At 45.3% G+C, this 15,935-nt stretch overlaps 1 protein-coding gene across 3 annotated transcripts in view; it reads right to left on the bottom strand.

Moving 5' to 3' along the window:
- Positions 1 to 15,935, bottom strand: part of LOC146862826 (uncharacterized) — a 354,446-nt gene that overhangs the window by 21,717 nt on the left and 316,794 nt on the right. For all 3 annotated transcript variants that reach the window (XM_085643304.1, XM_085643305.1, XM_085643306.1), the window contains one exon: positions 3,371 to 3,536. In XM_085643304.1, the coding sequence (XP_085499430.1) occupies positions 3,371 to 3,536 (166 nt within the window). The remainder of the gene's footprint in view (positions 1 to 3,370; positions 3,537 to 15,935) is intronic.

The following is a 15,935-nucleotide window of genomic DNA, read 5'->3' as shown; positions in this document are numbered from 1 at the left end:
TCAGGATCCCAGTACAGCACCAAAACCCTTTAGAGGAGATCCGCTCCGCAATCTGTTTGCTGATCCCTCAGTGCCACTGCCATCTAAGAATCCAGATTGGTGCTGTTCCGCTCTTTTAGTTAAGCCATTCTGTGTCTTATCTCCACTGCTCAGCTAGTTCACAAGGCATTAGACCCTGAAGGAAGGCTCATGCACAATGTATTCACTGCAAAAACTGGGAATTACAGGGTCTACATTACACAGGAGCAATGACAGACCCGGAGAGCTCCCCAAGCTTACATCTGCTCACATCGAAGCATAGCCACGCTCCCCTGATTGGGGTACTTCACACATTTTGGCCTCACCTAAGGGGACTACCTCAGGTTGGTGAGGATATCTTTTGACCTTACTGTCGGCAACATAGCCTGTTGGATCTAAATCCTAATTTCATGCATTCTCTTTTATTTATGTTCATAAGTGTGAAAGTAAGGTGACGAATGAGCTCTAGTCCATAACCTAAGGTGCATGCCATCTTAAAATTACAGAATGTCACAAATGTGACTTCAGTGGCTTGGGAGCAACCATCACAGGATCATGTTGAATTCACTCTTCACACAGAACCTTGTAGGGCCCACTAAATTTGTAGCAGACCTTGATCTTGAAGATGTTTCCTAATTCCTAAATCGTGAAAAGGATGTCTATTCTCCTGAGCCAGAGTTTCTACTGGAGTGCAACTGAGTACCAGAGTCAAACCAACACCTCCTCAACTTAACCTTTGAACCAGTGTGCATACTGATGTGCCCTGCCAGCCTGCTGATGGATAACCAATTTACTGAAGGTTTATGTGACTTGATCTGTTTGAGACCCAAGAGCAACACAGACTGCAGCAGACACTTCTAAAGCTAAAGGGAATAGTGGTCTTCATAACCCCATCTGCAGAGTTTCTTCAGCATTATCCACTACCACAGGGCCAAAGATCCTAATTATAAAAGATGTTGCTTTCTTTACAAGACTGGTTGAGATAACTGTGATACAGTTTAACTGGTTGGATCCGTGCACCCATAACAGATCCTGATAGCAAGTCTTGCCAGCGGCCAAAGCTACGAAAGGGTGAGACTATGGTACTTTTAAGAAAATTTTGTTTTACCTCCATAGAGTCCCATTGACTATGTTTTTATGGGAGATTAGCCATTGTGTGTGTGTGTATACACACACACACGTGTTCGACACTTCCCCTCTGATTACTTAGTTAGAAGATGTTCTCATACCAACACATACTTTATCTTTACCTGCAGTCAAAACTCAGTGGATCATTTACATGGTCATCAGCTCTATCATTAGATATGGATCAGGCGCAGGGCAGATGCCTCGCTTAACAGGAATGTGTCAAGGGCATATCTGACTGGTATTCAGCTTTAAAGCAGGATATTTAGCTCATGATGACACTTTTGCCAGTTGACTGGACTACAGGCAGAAGTTGGAGGAATATATTCTAGACTTGCTATGGAAACATATTATTTTTCCATTACCCAAATAAGAGAAATGGTTTACTTAGTAATGTTCCAAGCAAAGAAAGAATCCACAGAATTTTAGCCCAGTTTGAGAGCTGAGGTCCATCTTAGCAAATCGAAATTGAAAAATGAAGGCATTGCAGTCAATCTTCCCTTTGTTGAGACCGGGAGAGTACTGCATATTCTATGATCCGCATGAGGGCTGTGATCACATCCGAATTTTCCTGATTGCAGAGACAACTCACCAGTTCACAATCAATGAACAACATCATTACTAGATTATTTTACCAACTGTCCCCAAAATATGTCAAGGGTATTAATCAAAGTGACTTCCAGATGTGATTCAAACGAGTTTTACTTGCACCATTCTCCTTCCAGTTTCCATTTTTCCACGCTTGGAGAGTGAAGCTATATAATTTACTTACCTTTATGTTCCAACTTAAATTTTAAGAACTTGTAAAGTACTCTACTACACTGGAGTATTACATGGCGCTATTACTAAGGACAGCAAAAAAAACAATCCACGATATTCAGTCTAGGTGAATGAGAAAAGCCATGTCTTCAAAACATTGCTAATGCTTACATGGTCCTGGGCTAATGCAAGAGGCAATGGAAAGGAGTGCCAATGAGAAAGGCAAAGAAGAAAACACCAAATCTGGTTCTAGAAAGCATGGGGAAGAACACTGGATGTTTTTCTACTTTAACAAGCTCACTTCTTGGCCAGGAGTGCACAGTTGCTGCTTTCTTTGATACAATGTGGGTAAATTTCACAAAATGTCTGAGTTAAACTATGGAAAATGGGGAATTACCAGGTAATTGGATCCATAATTAAAAATTCACCTTGTAATCCCTCATTTCTCAGGGGACATCAAAGTTCCACCTTTAATGCCCGTAAACGTCACCAAAACTACCAACTGAGGGATTGGCAGACTTAATGGGACCAGCATGTGAAAACTCATAACCAGGCTCCCCCTTGCTACTTAAATGAGGGATGGTAGGGCTAGAAAATGCAGCACAGCATTTGTACTGCCCACTGGGCAATCCATCTGCACAAATGCCCTTCTATTGAATTGTGATCTGTGTGCAGAAGATCGGAGTCCAGTCTCCTTAGTGTTCTCTTACTCCCTTGCATCACATTTTCTCTTTCCCTTGACTGTCATCCCCCTTCTCTCCTACCCTCTCTCTCTTCCTCTAACTTTCCCTATGCCCTTCTCTCTCTCAGTGATCTCTATGCTGTGTCCTCTCAAAAGTCCTTTTTTATTTCTCTCTCTCTCTCATTTCCCCCCCTCTCCTGTTTCATTTTTCTCTTGCTTTCCTTTTCCTCTTTCTTTCTTCTGGTGTATTTCTTATTTTTCACGTTCAATGGCCGTATAAGAGGCCTTCCCCAGGCTCTCTTCCCCTTTAACAATGAATTTTTGGATGTTTGCTACATTTGTCTGGGGGAACATACAGTGTTTCGCATCCAGAGAACAGGCTGCAGAGTAGCTACTTCTCATTGTTTTACATATGTTAACCTCAGGCACTCTGCATAGGCTGTTGAGGTTAACAAAGGCCCCTGCAGCCCCTCCAGGATGCCCCTATCCACCTTAAGGCCTAGGAATGTCTGTGAGATATGGAGTCTCGGGGGCTCCTCACCATATTCTTCAGGGGAGGGGGCCCCTCTAGGGTACAGAAATCTGCCCCTCAACCCACACCGTAGGATCTTTGTTGGCTTGTATTATGTCCATTATGACATTCATTCCTTACAGCTATGTTTGCCAAATCCTTGCATCAGCAGCTTTCAGCACCTCCTTGACTACATGTTTCTTGCAAAATGTTAGTACTTATTTATGCTTTAAAAACGCAGGAAAAAACACAGGAAGAATTTTAAAATTGTGTACCGATGTAATATCTTCCATCCTTGTCATTTCTTGCAACAACAGTTCTCCCGATGATTGCCTCTTCTTGAGAAATAATCTCTGCTGTGATCTTTTCTTTCTTGGCGTCGCTAATGACATAGGTTTCTTCCTGAGCCACATAACCCTCAGTCCCATCATAATACTGAACCTGTGGACAAAAAAGACACTCTAAGTGGGTCTGTCAGTACTCCAAAGGCATGCTATGCGACTACAGCATGAGGCCCGCTGCCTGCTTCTAACCTCCCCCTATTGTGGATGTGTGGTAATGTGTATCCGCACCGGCACATTCCAGGATGTAAGAAGCTCTGAGAATGTTTGGCTTTGAAGTCAAACTGGAGGCAGAGCTTGACGGGATAGCTGGGCTGTTTTTCCCGTGAAGAATTAAACAATAAATCTTCCTTCCCTTACACCCATGGACTATGTCTCATCATTACGGATTATCTATTTAACACTGGCGACAACTTGGGACAGGAAGGACAGCTCAACTCGTGATTTGTGTTTGGCAGCTGAACTCTTTGATTTTGAGGCAACCAAAATGTAGACCATAATTAATGGTCTTACATATATAATAATTCTCAGAAAGAACCAATGAACAACAATACATTTATCAAAAATACAAAAAATAGCATTTATTAAATTTTTAGACAATGGAAAAGATTGAAAATCATTCATTCACTTTCATATCCATTAAATGAACTCACAACCATACCACAAATGAATTAAAAACATTGTTTAAATGGTAACACATTGTCAATGAGTGGTAAGTCAACACAATATATAAACAACACTGTCAATTGAGAATGGAGTGGCACAAATTCAAATGACTGGTGGAACCTTATTCGGAACTGTAGGGGGCCTCTTCTTTGTGCCTCTTTGATTTTGAGAACCCTTTCGCACTCACTGTGTTAGTGTCATAGGTGCTTACATTGCATTTCTGAATCGCTTTCACATTTGGAATCTTTTATTTTATATTTTTAATTTGTTGCAAAAACCTGGATGGAAAAAAACAATTTGGGCAAATTACCTTGTGCGTATTTACAGTGCTGTATGAGGGTAATCAATTGTTTTCTACACTGATTTTGGGGGCATCCATAATATAAAGTTATAGATGGGAAAAAACTAATTGTGGGGATGTTTTTCACACTCGTCTATTTGATGCCACTAAGAACCCCTCGGTGTAAAACATCCCCTTAATTCCCTGTTACCCATCTATAATTCCAAATGTTATGCATGACTTCCATAGGAAGCCTCTAATGTTTACATCAGAATTTGAATCTGTTAATTTATTGCTATGACGTAGCACCAGTTGATAACAAAACTAGTTGCCCACTCATCAGCTTTGACTGAATGCAGAAAGCCACGCTGCAGGATGGAGAAGGAAGTAGAGGAGGATGGTGGGGGATGGTTAAGGATGTCAGGTAAGTGTTATACTGCTGCTGCCTAGCCTGAGTGTCTGTGTGAGAGAATGTTGGTGAATGGAATGTTCGTGTGTATGAGTGCCATTTGGAGATGGGCTGAGCAGCAGTGAGGACTCTCATCCTTGTAACATCTTACTTATAATAAATCTACTTGATAAATCTATTTGGAAACTTACCTGGACTACTTATCATTTTTACAACATATTTTGGCGACGATTTGGAAAAGAACTTGCGTGTTCCACCTGATGAACTACTCAAAATTGCATCCTGAAGACACTTGAAGGAAAAGGACTTCTTAAAACTACATGCTACAGACTTAAAGGGTACTGGCACCCCTCAGTGAGCCCCACCAGTGACCCCTACATCGGTCACCCCCAACTACTCTGTGCCAGTCCCTGCTCTACTTTCCTGTTCCCTCTCCTGCTCCTTAGGGGCAGTTGTCCCCTCCCTGCCACTTTGGGACAGTGCTTCCAGAAGTGCAGTTTCCCAGGAGAGCGTCCAGTTTTTCACCGCCTCCTTGTCCTGCTACCTGTCTGCCCTGCTGTTCTGGATCAGGTGTTCCCTGTACTGCTACTTTAGGAGAGTGCCTCCCTTTGCTGCCTGGTTGTCATTCTACTTGCCTGCCATGCTGCCTTGCAACATGAAGTACATGCCCTGTTGCCCTGAGAAAGTGCTACTGCTTTAGAACAAGAATGTTCCCATCTTCTTCCCTGCCTGACCTGCTGCTTGCCAGTACCTTATGGTTTTACTGCTGCCTACTCCTGGTGTGACCCAACTCTTACGTGTCAAACCCTGCTGTGCCTCTCTGGATTTTCATTGCTCCTTTTTTTTTCACTGTTTCATCAGTTTATTTGACATCTTTCACTTTTCCTTTGCCTCTCCTGCCACTCTTGTTCATGGTGCACCTGGATTGCAAGTGCACTTGTGTGTCCTGGTTTCAAACTGTACTGGCTTGTCCTGCAGCGCGAACAACCTTACCTGCAGTACTCGTGCTGTATTTCTTCTGCCTTCTATGACGCTGCACGCCTTCATCATATCGCTGCCCGTATGGATCTCAGGTTTGCTGAGTGACGCCTAGCTGCATGGAAGCGCCGTGAGCCAACCAGCTCAGCATCCAAAACGTGTCACTATCTTAAGTTTGGCCTTCACCAAGATTTTATGTACAGTTCCCCGCACATTACGTGTTTTGGCCACCATGTTTTAAAAAAAATAAAGTTAATTGGACTCGACACGTGTATTTTTTTTCAAGGACATCTGATCGGTCCAGTGTATCCTCGACATCGGATCGGTACAATGGATCTTTGAACTTCACAGTGATGAATACAGGCCCCAGCTAGGCCCGCAGGACACAAGGGTTCGCTCTCCTGTAATGGAATCTACAAGGAAGTTGGCACGGAAACTGCAAAGTACAAAGACAGCATTTATTAACCCTTAAGGGTGGTCCTACAATCCACGCAACACTCTTCAGTATTGCATAGAGTAGCACAAAGAACCTTCGTACATGGTCCCCTTTTATACACAGTAGAGGGGCTCATAAGTGGGTGGATACAACATGAGGCCGAAGAACATTACCATTTATGGTCATTTTCGATACTGAATCAATATGTGGGCGGAGCTAACACACTCCTTGAGCCCGCGAAAACATGGTCAAGCAAGGCTAACTGATAACAGATGTGGTCAAGTCTGGGCATGTGCCAGATGGACAAAGGAGCTATTTATAGACTGTTACTAGGCAGATTACAAGAACAACTAACACAGAGGTTGGACTCTTCTCGTGGGGAACACGTGGAAGCATGACAATACAAAATGGAGTCCGAACTTTGGTCAACATAACGGAGAAAACATGATCTATAAAAGGGGAATTAATGTCTTTAGTAAATGCTTAATCACATCGTCGTTTCAATTTACAACAGACGACCCTTTCAGCATTTACTGAAGACATCCGGTTTGTTAGGATAATCATCATGTATGTCAATTGTCATCATTTCTTCAACTTCTTTAGCTAAACGTTTTTGGTGAGCAACATCGGCAATAGCTTTCTTATCAGGGATACAGAATGATACACATAATGAGCAGAGCAAGGGACCACATTGAATACAGATACAGCACAAAAACAGAACCGCTACAATAATGCAGAGACCAGTTAGAACCTTCCATCCCCAGGCAGTAATTAACGCCCAAAACCATCCAGAAAAGGACTAAGTGCCGTTTTCTGTATGGATCTCAGCTGCAATTTTATGCAGTTTATTGATGGCATTATAAACTGATGGCGTATGATCAGGAATAAACACACAACAGCTACTTCCAATAATTTTACATGCTCCTCCTCTGTCAGCTAGCATAACGTCTAATACCATACGATTCTGCAATGCAACAATTCTAGTAATTTGCAATTCCTCCGTAAGATTCCCAAGAGCAGCAGCAGTCTGATTTGTCACAGCTTCTACCACTCTTGTTAATCTTCGGATCTTCCTACTGTTCAGGGCAGCTCCAACAAAGAAAAACAGTCCTAAGTTAAAATCAATATACTGTTGCAGACTGGTATCAGTCTGATCTACATCATCAATTGATAAGGTACGTTTATACCTATTTACAGTCACATTATTCAATAATTTCAGATCCTTATGATAAGATGCGGGTGCTAGGAATACAGGAGGTAATAGAAATGATACATAGCATACCCCAGACCACCCAGCCGGCAGACGGTAATAACCTTTATTTCCACACACAAAGTACGTATTATGGGAGGCTAAGAAGGTACTATTGTTCAACCCATCAATATTCAGAACAGTAATACAATCACTAACACCAACAGGGATAAAACCCACACTCTGGACACACAGGTCCGCTTGAGCTTGTGCTACTTGAATCACAAATTTGTCCTTTCCCACAGTGTCTCTTGTGTTCGTGAAGATGTAGGGAATGGATTCATTGTCTGGTCGGTACTCTTCCCACTCCCAAATTGTCCCATTCGCTTGTGGATACCCATTTTTGTCTTGATGGCATTCTTTATTAAGTCTAAAAAGCAATCGTCCCACTGTTGGTTTCCGAGTGGCAAAAAGCAAAGTATACCATGCTCTACAAGAGCCATTATGAGAGAAAGGAAGTGGTATAAATGGCGTTCCTCCTTTCTTCTGATGAGCTGGCATCATCCCACATATCCAACAGTTCGTAGCATTCGTAGCAACGTGGGTATGATGCAGCATCTGGATGAAAGTGTTATTCAAGTAAGACTGTCGATGCTTCAACTCTTGATATGGTAAAGTATAAAAGTAGTGCTCCTCAGGCACCGGAGTTGTCAACACAAGAATCTTCCGAGCGGGAGTTACATCCTCCACGAACCATGTGGTTATCCCAACAATGGCTACTGTCAACATGAACCCTAATGCACAAAGGATTTTCTTTTTCACCATATCAAAGTAAAAATAAAGCCCAATATCTTCCTGAAACTAAAAGTCTGTCAGAACTCTTCCCCTTGGGCAGCGGTTGATTTCTTCACCAGCGGGCCAAGACGGGTGTCGCTACACTAATGCAGGGCTGATCCCCTCCCCTTGCCTCATCGGCTCTCCGTTTCACTAACCCAAGGGCCGTTCTGACAGTATGTCCCGGTACTGGAAAACTCACTTCCTTGGTCGAAGATGATATCGCCTTCCTCCAGGAGTCGCGTGGTCCGGAAAGAGCTCCTCAGTGGCATTTGGCTCCGCAGCACGGCCTGTCTCTGCAGCCAAGATTTCTCGTTGATCGGTCAGCACGGCAGGTTCCACCAACCCGGGCGGCACCTTCCTACAGTGCAGGGAGTGGATCCAATTCTTTCTGTTAGAGACTCGCACAGCCGTCCTCGTTGCGAGGAGGACCTGCTCAGGGCCCACCCATCTCGGCTCCAAACTGTTCGTTCTGTCGAAGACTTTCACCATGACATGGTCACCGGGCCGGAGACCATGTCCTTCGCCGGTAGACCGATCAGGGAGCGCCTCTCGGACCTGTTGATGGATAGAAACCAAGTTATCCGTTAACTGTGCCAGATAATCGCTCATCATTACACAAGGTATATCATACACAGCCTTAGGTCTTGGTGGACCCCAAATATTCATTGGGCGTCCGAAAACAATCTCATATGGCGTAAGGCCAGTTCGAGAGTGCGGTACCGATCTAATTGACAATAACGCCAGTGGCAGAGCGTCTGGCCAAGTCAAAGACGTCGAAGCTTGAATTTTGGCGATCTTAAGCTTCAGTGTACCATTATAATTCTCAACTAGGCCTGCAGACTGAGGGTGAAACACGGCGTGGAACTTCTGAGTGATGCCTAGGCCCTTCAAGACATACTTTATAACATCCGCTACAAAGTGAGGGCCGTTATCACTCCACAGAAGTCTACAAACGCCATATCGGGGGAAAAACTCCTTCAGCAGCAGCTTCGCAGTAGTCATTGCAGTATTGTCTTTCGTAGGGTACGCTTCAACCCATTTGCTGAAAGCGCAGACCACTACTAGAACATACTTCAGATTATTACAGCGCTTCAGCTGGATGTAATCCATCTGCAGAACCTCAAAGGGTGCAGTGGGTGTCACAAACCCTCCTGCTGGAGTTCGAGTACCCTTTCCTGGGTTATACCTCAGGCAGATCATACAAGTCTGCACCACCCTCTTCGCTGTGCTAGCAATCTCTGGATGCTCCCAGACTTGGGTAAGCAATTTCACAATTGCGGAAGCTCCAACATGTGCTAGCCCATGTGCCATCTGAACCATAGGTTGTACAAAAGCCGTGGGTAATTTCCATCTATCCATCTGCTTATTTCTCCAGCAACCCTCATCGTCCAATTCTCCCTCACTAGCCCATTGTTCCCGCTCTTTGTCAGAAGCGATCCTTTGCATTTCTCGCACTTCCTCCTTCGCATCATGCCATCTTTCCACCTGTGACTTTACTACATACATGGCAGTAGTACCGGGCTGCATCGCAGTCTCCCGTGCTACCCGGTCTGCTAACGCATTCCCTTCTCCAACTTTATCAACTACTTTCCTATGGGCGCTACACTTAACGATGGCAATTTTCTTTGGGTATGTCAGTGCAGTTAAAAGATTATGAACTAACTCTCCATGCATTATCTGTACTCCATGTGACGTTAAAAACCCTCTCTCCTTCCAGAGTAGGCCGAAATCATGCGCTACTCCGAAGGCATAGCGGCTATCTGTATAAACATTCACACATAGTCCTGTACTGAGCTCACATGCTCGTGTTAATGCTATCAGTTCCGCTGCTTGAGCTGATTTCTGTGGTATGCGTGCTGTCTCCACTATCGTTTGTAATGTGGTAATTGCATATGCTGCTGAAGTCGTACCATCTGGTAGCTTCAGACATGATCCATCCACCCACAGTTCTCCATCTACATCTGGAAAGGGCGTATCCTGGAGATCAATACGACCCTTTGTTTGTTCCTCAGTCACGAGAATACAATCATGCGCTTTCCGCGCCTCAGGCTGGGTTTCGGGGTATGGCAACAATGTTGCCGGGTTTAACGTTACGCACCTTTTCAACGTAATATGAGGAGCCAAAAGCGTCAACTCATATCCCGTTAAACGGGCGCTGGTCAAATGCTGCGTCTTCGTTAGATTGAGCAGGGCATCGACAGCATGGGGGACTAATACCAACAGCTTATGAGATAACACAATTCCCTCGCTTTGGCGTATTGACACAGCTGTCGCCGCAACCGAGCGACAACACCCTGGTAATGCTCGGGCGACAGGATCAAGTACAGCCGAAAAATATGCACAAGGGCGCTGCTTATCGCCGTGCATCTGCACTAAAACTGACAATGCACATCCATCTTTCTCATGCACATACAACGAAAAGGGTTTTGCATAATCAGGGGTCCCTAACACTGGTGCTGAACAAAGGGCCTGCCGGAGTTGCTGAAAAGCAGTATCACACTCATCTGACGAAGGGATTGGGATAGGCGTGTCCTTTGTCAAGAGGGCTAACAATGGCTTAGCTATGTGCGAAAACCCCAATATCCACTGTCTACAAAAAGAAACGAGGCCCAAAAATGCACGCACATCCTTCTGTGTGGACGGTCTCGGTGTATCCAAAATTACTTGGATACGATCCGGTGTGAGTGCACTTCCCTCCTTAGACAAAAGGTGACCCAAATAAGTCACCTTTGGTCTACAGAATTGCAATTTCTTCCTAGATACCTTATGATTGTGGGACGCTAAAAAAGAAAGTAAGGATAACGTACTTTTTTCACACAACTCTTGGGTGTCAGCCGCCAGCAAGATGTCATCAACATATTGAATGAGGGCGACCCCCTCGAGCAGAACAAAGGAATCCAATTGTCGTTTCAAAGCCTGACTGTAAATACTAGGGCTTTCTGTATAGCCCTGGGGAATCCTACAGAAACGATAAGATCTATTATTTAATGTAAACCCAAAAAGATATCGGCTATCAGGGTGAATGGGAATGGAAAAGAAGGCATTCTTCAAATCAATCACTGAGAACATAGTCGCCGTAGGCGGGACCAAAGTAAGCAACGTCGTGATATCGGAAACCACTGGGTATTGGTATCACGATCTTGTTCACTTCTCTCAAATCAATTATAAACCGATAAACTCTGGCATCCGTATCCTTTTTCAGTATGGGAAGAATCGGACTGTTACAAATGTTGTAGGGGACTTCCTCCACTACCCCTACCGCTATCAAATCCTGCACTATCTGTATAAGAGCCTCCTCCCCCTCCTGGGAAATGCGGTACTGTGGGAGGCGTGGTAACACCGCCCCCTCCTGGACGCTAATGTGGACCGGTGGAATCACCATTTGTCCCACATCAGTATCCGAAGTTGCCCACAAAGCACGAGGGAGGGTAGCTAACAGCGCATCCTCTGACATCGCACACATCCGTTCTGATCGGGGGTAATTGTCATTCAATATTACCCGCACACCAGCAGGGGAGCAGCGGATCGTAGCCCTAAAATGCTTTAACATATCAAGACCCATAATGTTGTCCGGTGTGTACGGGGCAAGCAGAAACGGACAGGGTGCAGAAAAAGAATCAACCTTAAACATGAGGGGCTGTGAAAGAGGGCTTCGGGAGAGTGTACCGTCAAACCCTACCGATGTGACCATTAAGCCGGATGGGGGAGCCCCCGGAACCAATTGCTTAGATAGCGCACTACGTGTCGCTCCTGTATCCACTAGGAACTGATCAGTAGAGCCCAAAACCTCAGCCGATACATAAGGGCCCTTCTGATCGACCGGCACCTCAACTGATTCTAACCCCCATCCAACGCATTCCTATGCATGCTGAGAGTCATGGTACCCCGACCGGTCAATCCCTGACGCTTGATACTGATGCTGGCGATCGAAAACATTTGATCTATCTCGGTGCTGCCCAGCAGAGTCAAAACGAGCCTGTTCGTTAGAGTTCCCTCGAAAGTTCGAGAAACCCCCTCTACCTCGCGGGCCACCGTGGGTATGCCCCTGACGCGATGCATGCAACACCGGGCAGTCCCTAGCCCAATGACCCGATTGCTTACAATACGCACATTGGTTCCTATTCAAATCAGATCGGCCCGAGGGAGGACCATAAGATCCTCCCCTACCTCTATTACTACCCCGTCGAGGCGGGCCATAGACTTGTGCCAACATCACCTTAGTTTTCAAATCTTTCGATTTCTTTTCCTCCTGGCCCTTTGCTTCTTGCTCCTGACGCTCATAATACTGGGCGATAGTCAGGAGGGCCGTCGGTGTAGCGGAGGACCAAGAACTTTCACTCGCTTTTAGACGGGCCGCAACTGCCGGCAGCAGATTAGCCACATATTTATCCGCAAAAAGGTGGCGTCCCGTATCGTCGGTAAGCGACTGTCCACTAAAATCATGAAACGTCTCCTCAAAGCGCGTAAAGAAGTCCGCAACTGACTCGTCAACTTTCTGTTTACATGCAGCTAACATATTCCAGTCAATCTTTTTAGGGGGGATAATTGTCTTTAGCTTAGCCACAATAGCAGCAGGGAGATCTAAAATATTCTGGGGCGGTTTCTGCGCAGGCTTCCTCTCCCTATCCTCATCCTCCAGTTCGGACCATCGAGCCTTAAAAGTGGCAACATCATCTACCTTTCGCACAGATCGCCACATATCTGGTGGTAGAATAAGCCCAAAGAACAAATCTATATCTGCTAAAGTCATAACGCAAGAATTCAAGGCCCCCTCAACTTCTTCATAGAAGGCCGCTGGATTCTTGCGGGGGTCGGGCAGCGCATTCTTCAACGCCATAACATCAGCCCTATGCCACGGAGTGTAAACCCAATTATACACAAAATATCCCTTAGCATCGGCGGAGGTAATGTCCGAGCTAGTCCCCGCTCCTTTAGGAGGAACATACAAAGGCGCCGCCTCGCGCATTGGCTTAGCATGCACTAGATCGCTCTTATCTGATTGAGAGGTGGATGAGTGGCCTTCGGCGGTACACGAATCCGACTGCGTCTCCTCCCCTGCTCGTGGGCGCGCTTTTCCTTTATGGGCCAGCACCGCGTCCCGCAAGGCGAATAGCCGCCGAGCCGTATCAGGAGCCTTAGAGGGAGAAAAAACACCATCATGCAATGCTTTAGCATCCGACGTCACTTCTTCAGGCTCAAAGACACTAGAATATTTCCGAAAAGCAGCAATCACTTCCTCAGCGAAATGACTCAAAAAATACAATCTCTCTCTATCCTGCCACGACCCCCAAGTATGGAACAATTCGTCCACGGACACCTTACCCTTAAGTGCACGGAAGGAAATTTGCCGAAGCTCAGCCATATGGTCAGCAGATAACATGGACCGCGTATCTACCTTACCCGTACCCGGGACAGAATCTTGCGGCCTCGGGGCAGATGCGCCGACATAAGGGGGCGGAGAGCGATCTAGTAAATAAAAATCATCATCAAGATTATTAAGGACAGGATAAAGTGGCTGCCGAACAGCATATTGACCCGAAACTTGCAGCCTACGCTCTTTCTCTTGTCTCTCTGTCTGTTCTCTGTCTTCCCGACGCTTCGCTTCCTGGGCTCGCACATGATCATTCTTCCGTTGTTCTTTATCAAACAGCGCTTTCTCACGCTTCTCTCGCTCACGCACCTCCTTCACCCACAACCGCACACACTCAAACATATCCTGACGAGCACGTCGCTTACACATACACTGTTCCACATACTCAATCTTACGTATATCAAACGATCCATACAAAGGCCATCGCAACTCAGGATCTTTTTTTGTATATTTCCTCCATACTGTGCTGTACATTATGGAAGAAAGACCATGCTTCACATACATATCCCTATTAGGAGTCCCCTCTGGGGGAGCTGGAGCAGATTCCTCGAGGTTCAACCGGTTTCCGAAACAGCAACACCACTTACGGAGTGCGCTGAAAGCAGGCATGCTCAGAAATAATGCAAAATATGCAATATTATAGAAAAAATGGCACTTAATCGTTGCGCCGTTCAAAGTTACACAGCTCCGGAGAAATCTCTCCACATTACCTGCCTATATGTGTTGCAACGCATATATATTCACAAAGACAAATACAAAATATGACTAGTCATCACAAATCAAACTCAAATAGCCAGATCAGGCTTCAAAAACTCGGAGCAAGTACCGTACACCGGTTCTTACCAATCAAGAGTCCAGATTCCAACTGCCAAGCTCCACAATCGCCCAAACGGCTTTCACGGCAAGACCGACAGAAGAGGTCTCAGTCGAGGACCGGCGCCACCCAGACGGTCAGCTCAGAAGGGAAGGAAGAAAAACCTTGGGATGCCAGGGCTAAGACGCCGCTGGCAGTGATCACGTCCCCGGCCAAATTCCTCACCTTCGTCGCGACCAGTCCTTCGAGCATCCGAGTCGCCGATGAGCCCCACGTGACGGGCGCCAATTGATGAATACAGGCCCCAGCTAGGCCCGCAGGACACAAGGGTTCGCTCTCCTGTAATGGAATCTACAAGGAAGTTGGCACGGAAACTGCAAAGTACAAAGACAGCATTTATTAACCCTTAAGGGTGGTCCTACAATCCACGCAACACTCTTCAGTATTGCATAGAGTAGCACAAAGAACCTTCGTACATGGTCCCCTTTTATACACAGTAGAGGGGCTCATAAGTGGGTGGATACAACATGAGGCCGAAGAACATTACCATTTATGGTCATTTTCGATACTGAATCAATATGTGGGCGGAGCTAACACACTCCTTGAGCCCGCGAAAACATGGTCAAGCAAGGCTAACTGATAACAGATGTGGTCAAGTCTGGGCATGTGCCAGATGGACAAAGGAGCTATTTATAGACTGTTACTAGGCAGATTACAAGAACAACTAACACAGAGGTTGGACTCTTCTCGTGGGGAACACGTGGAAGCATGACAATACAAAATGGAGTCCGAACTTTGGTCAACATAACGGAGAAAACATGATCTATAAAAGGGGAATTAATGTATTTAGTAAATGCTTAATCACATCGTCGTTTCAATTTACAACAACAGCAGGTACTGTTTTCAGTTTGGGAAAACCTTCTGCCCCTCTAGCATTAGTTTGTGACTCAAGACTTCTGGAACTGTGCATAACGAAATATTTTTCTCTATGGTGACTGCACTTACTGCTTGATGCCTGTTGCTTTGTTTTTTTTCTCCCTCCTCTTGTAATTTACCTGCCCGCCTGTCATATCCTATTTCTGCATTCCTCGGTGACAGGCACACCTCTTCTGCTAACGTTTAATATATTATTTGTTGTTCCACAACTCCTGTTCTTGTGCAATGGATTACTGCGATTATTATATTGCTGCAGTGTCTTATTTTCACCATTTGCATTGGTTTTCTTCTTACATTAGTATTGTACTTTTGTATTTCAAGAGGAGTTTCGGGTGAGAGATCGCTCACCAGATGTTCCAGAGTGTGTTACTGAGGCCTTATGTCCTATGCCATATACATGTTGTTGTACTATGCTTACTAATGTGCTAACATGTTAATGCTTTATTCTTGCTTCCCTAAGGTACTTGGACGTATGTTTCCTGGCATGTGTATGGATATGATTGGAAATGAATGTTAATGATTGTTTCCCACTCTTACGTGGTTAGGGGTTGGTGTTGTTTAACCACCCATTGTAGTACGTATT

This window comes from Triturus cristatus, chromosome 2_2, assembly GCF_964204655.1.
Source record: "Triturus cristatus chromosome 2_2, aTriCri1.1, whole genome shotgun sequence".
Taxonomy (NCBI): Eukaryota; Metazoa; Chordata; class Amphibia; order Caudata; family Salamandridae; genus Triturus; species Triturus cristatus.
The sequence above is the reverse complement of the archived record's forward strand: the minus strand, read 5'-3'. Positions and strand labels throughout refer to the sequence as shown.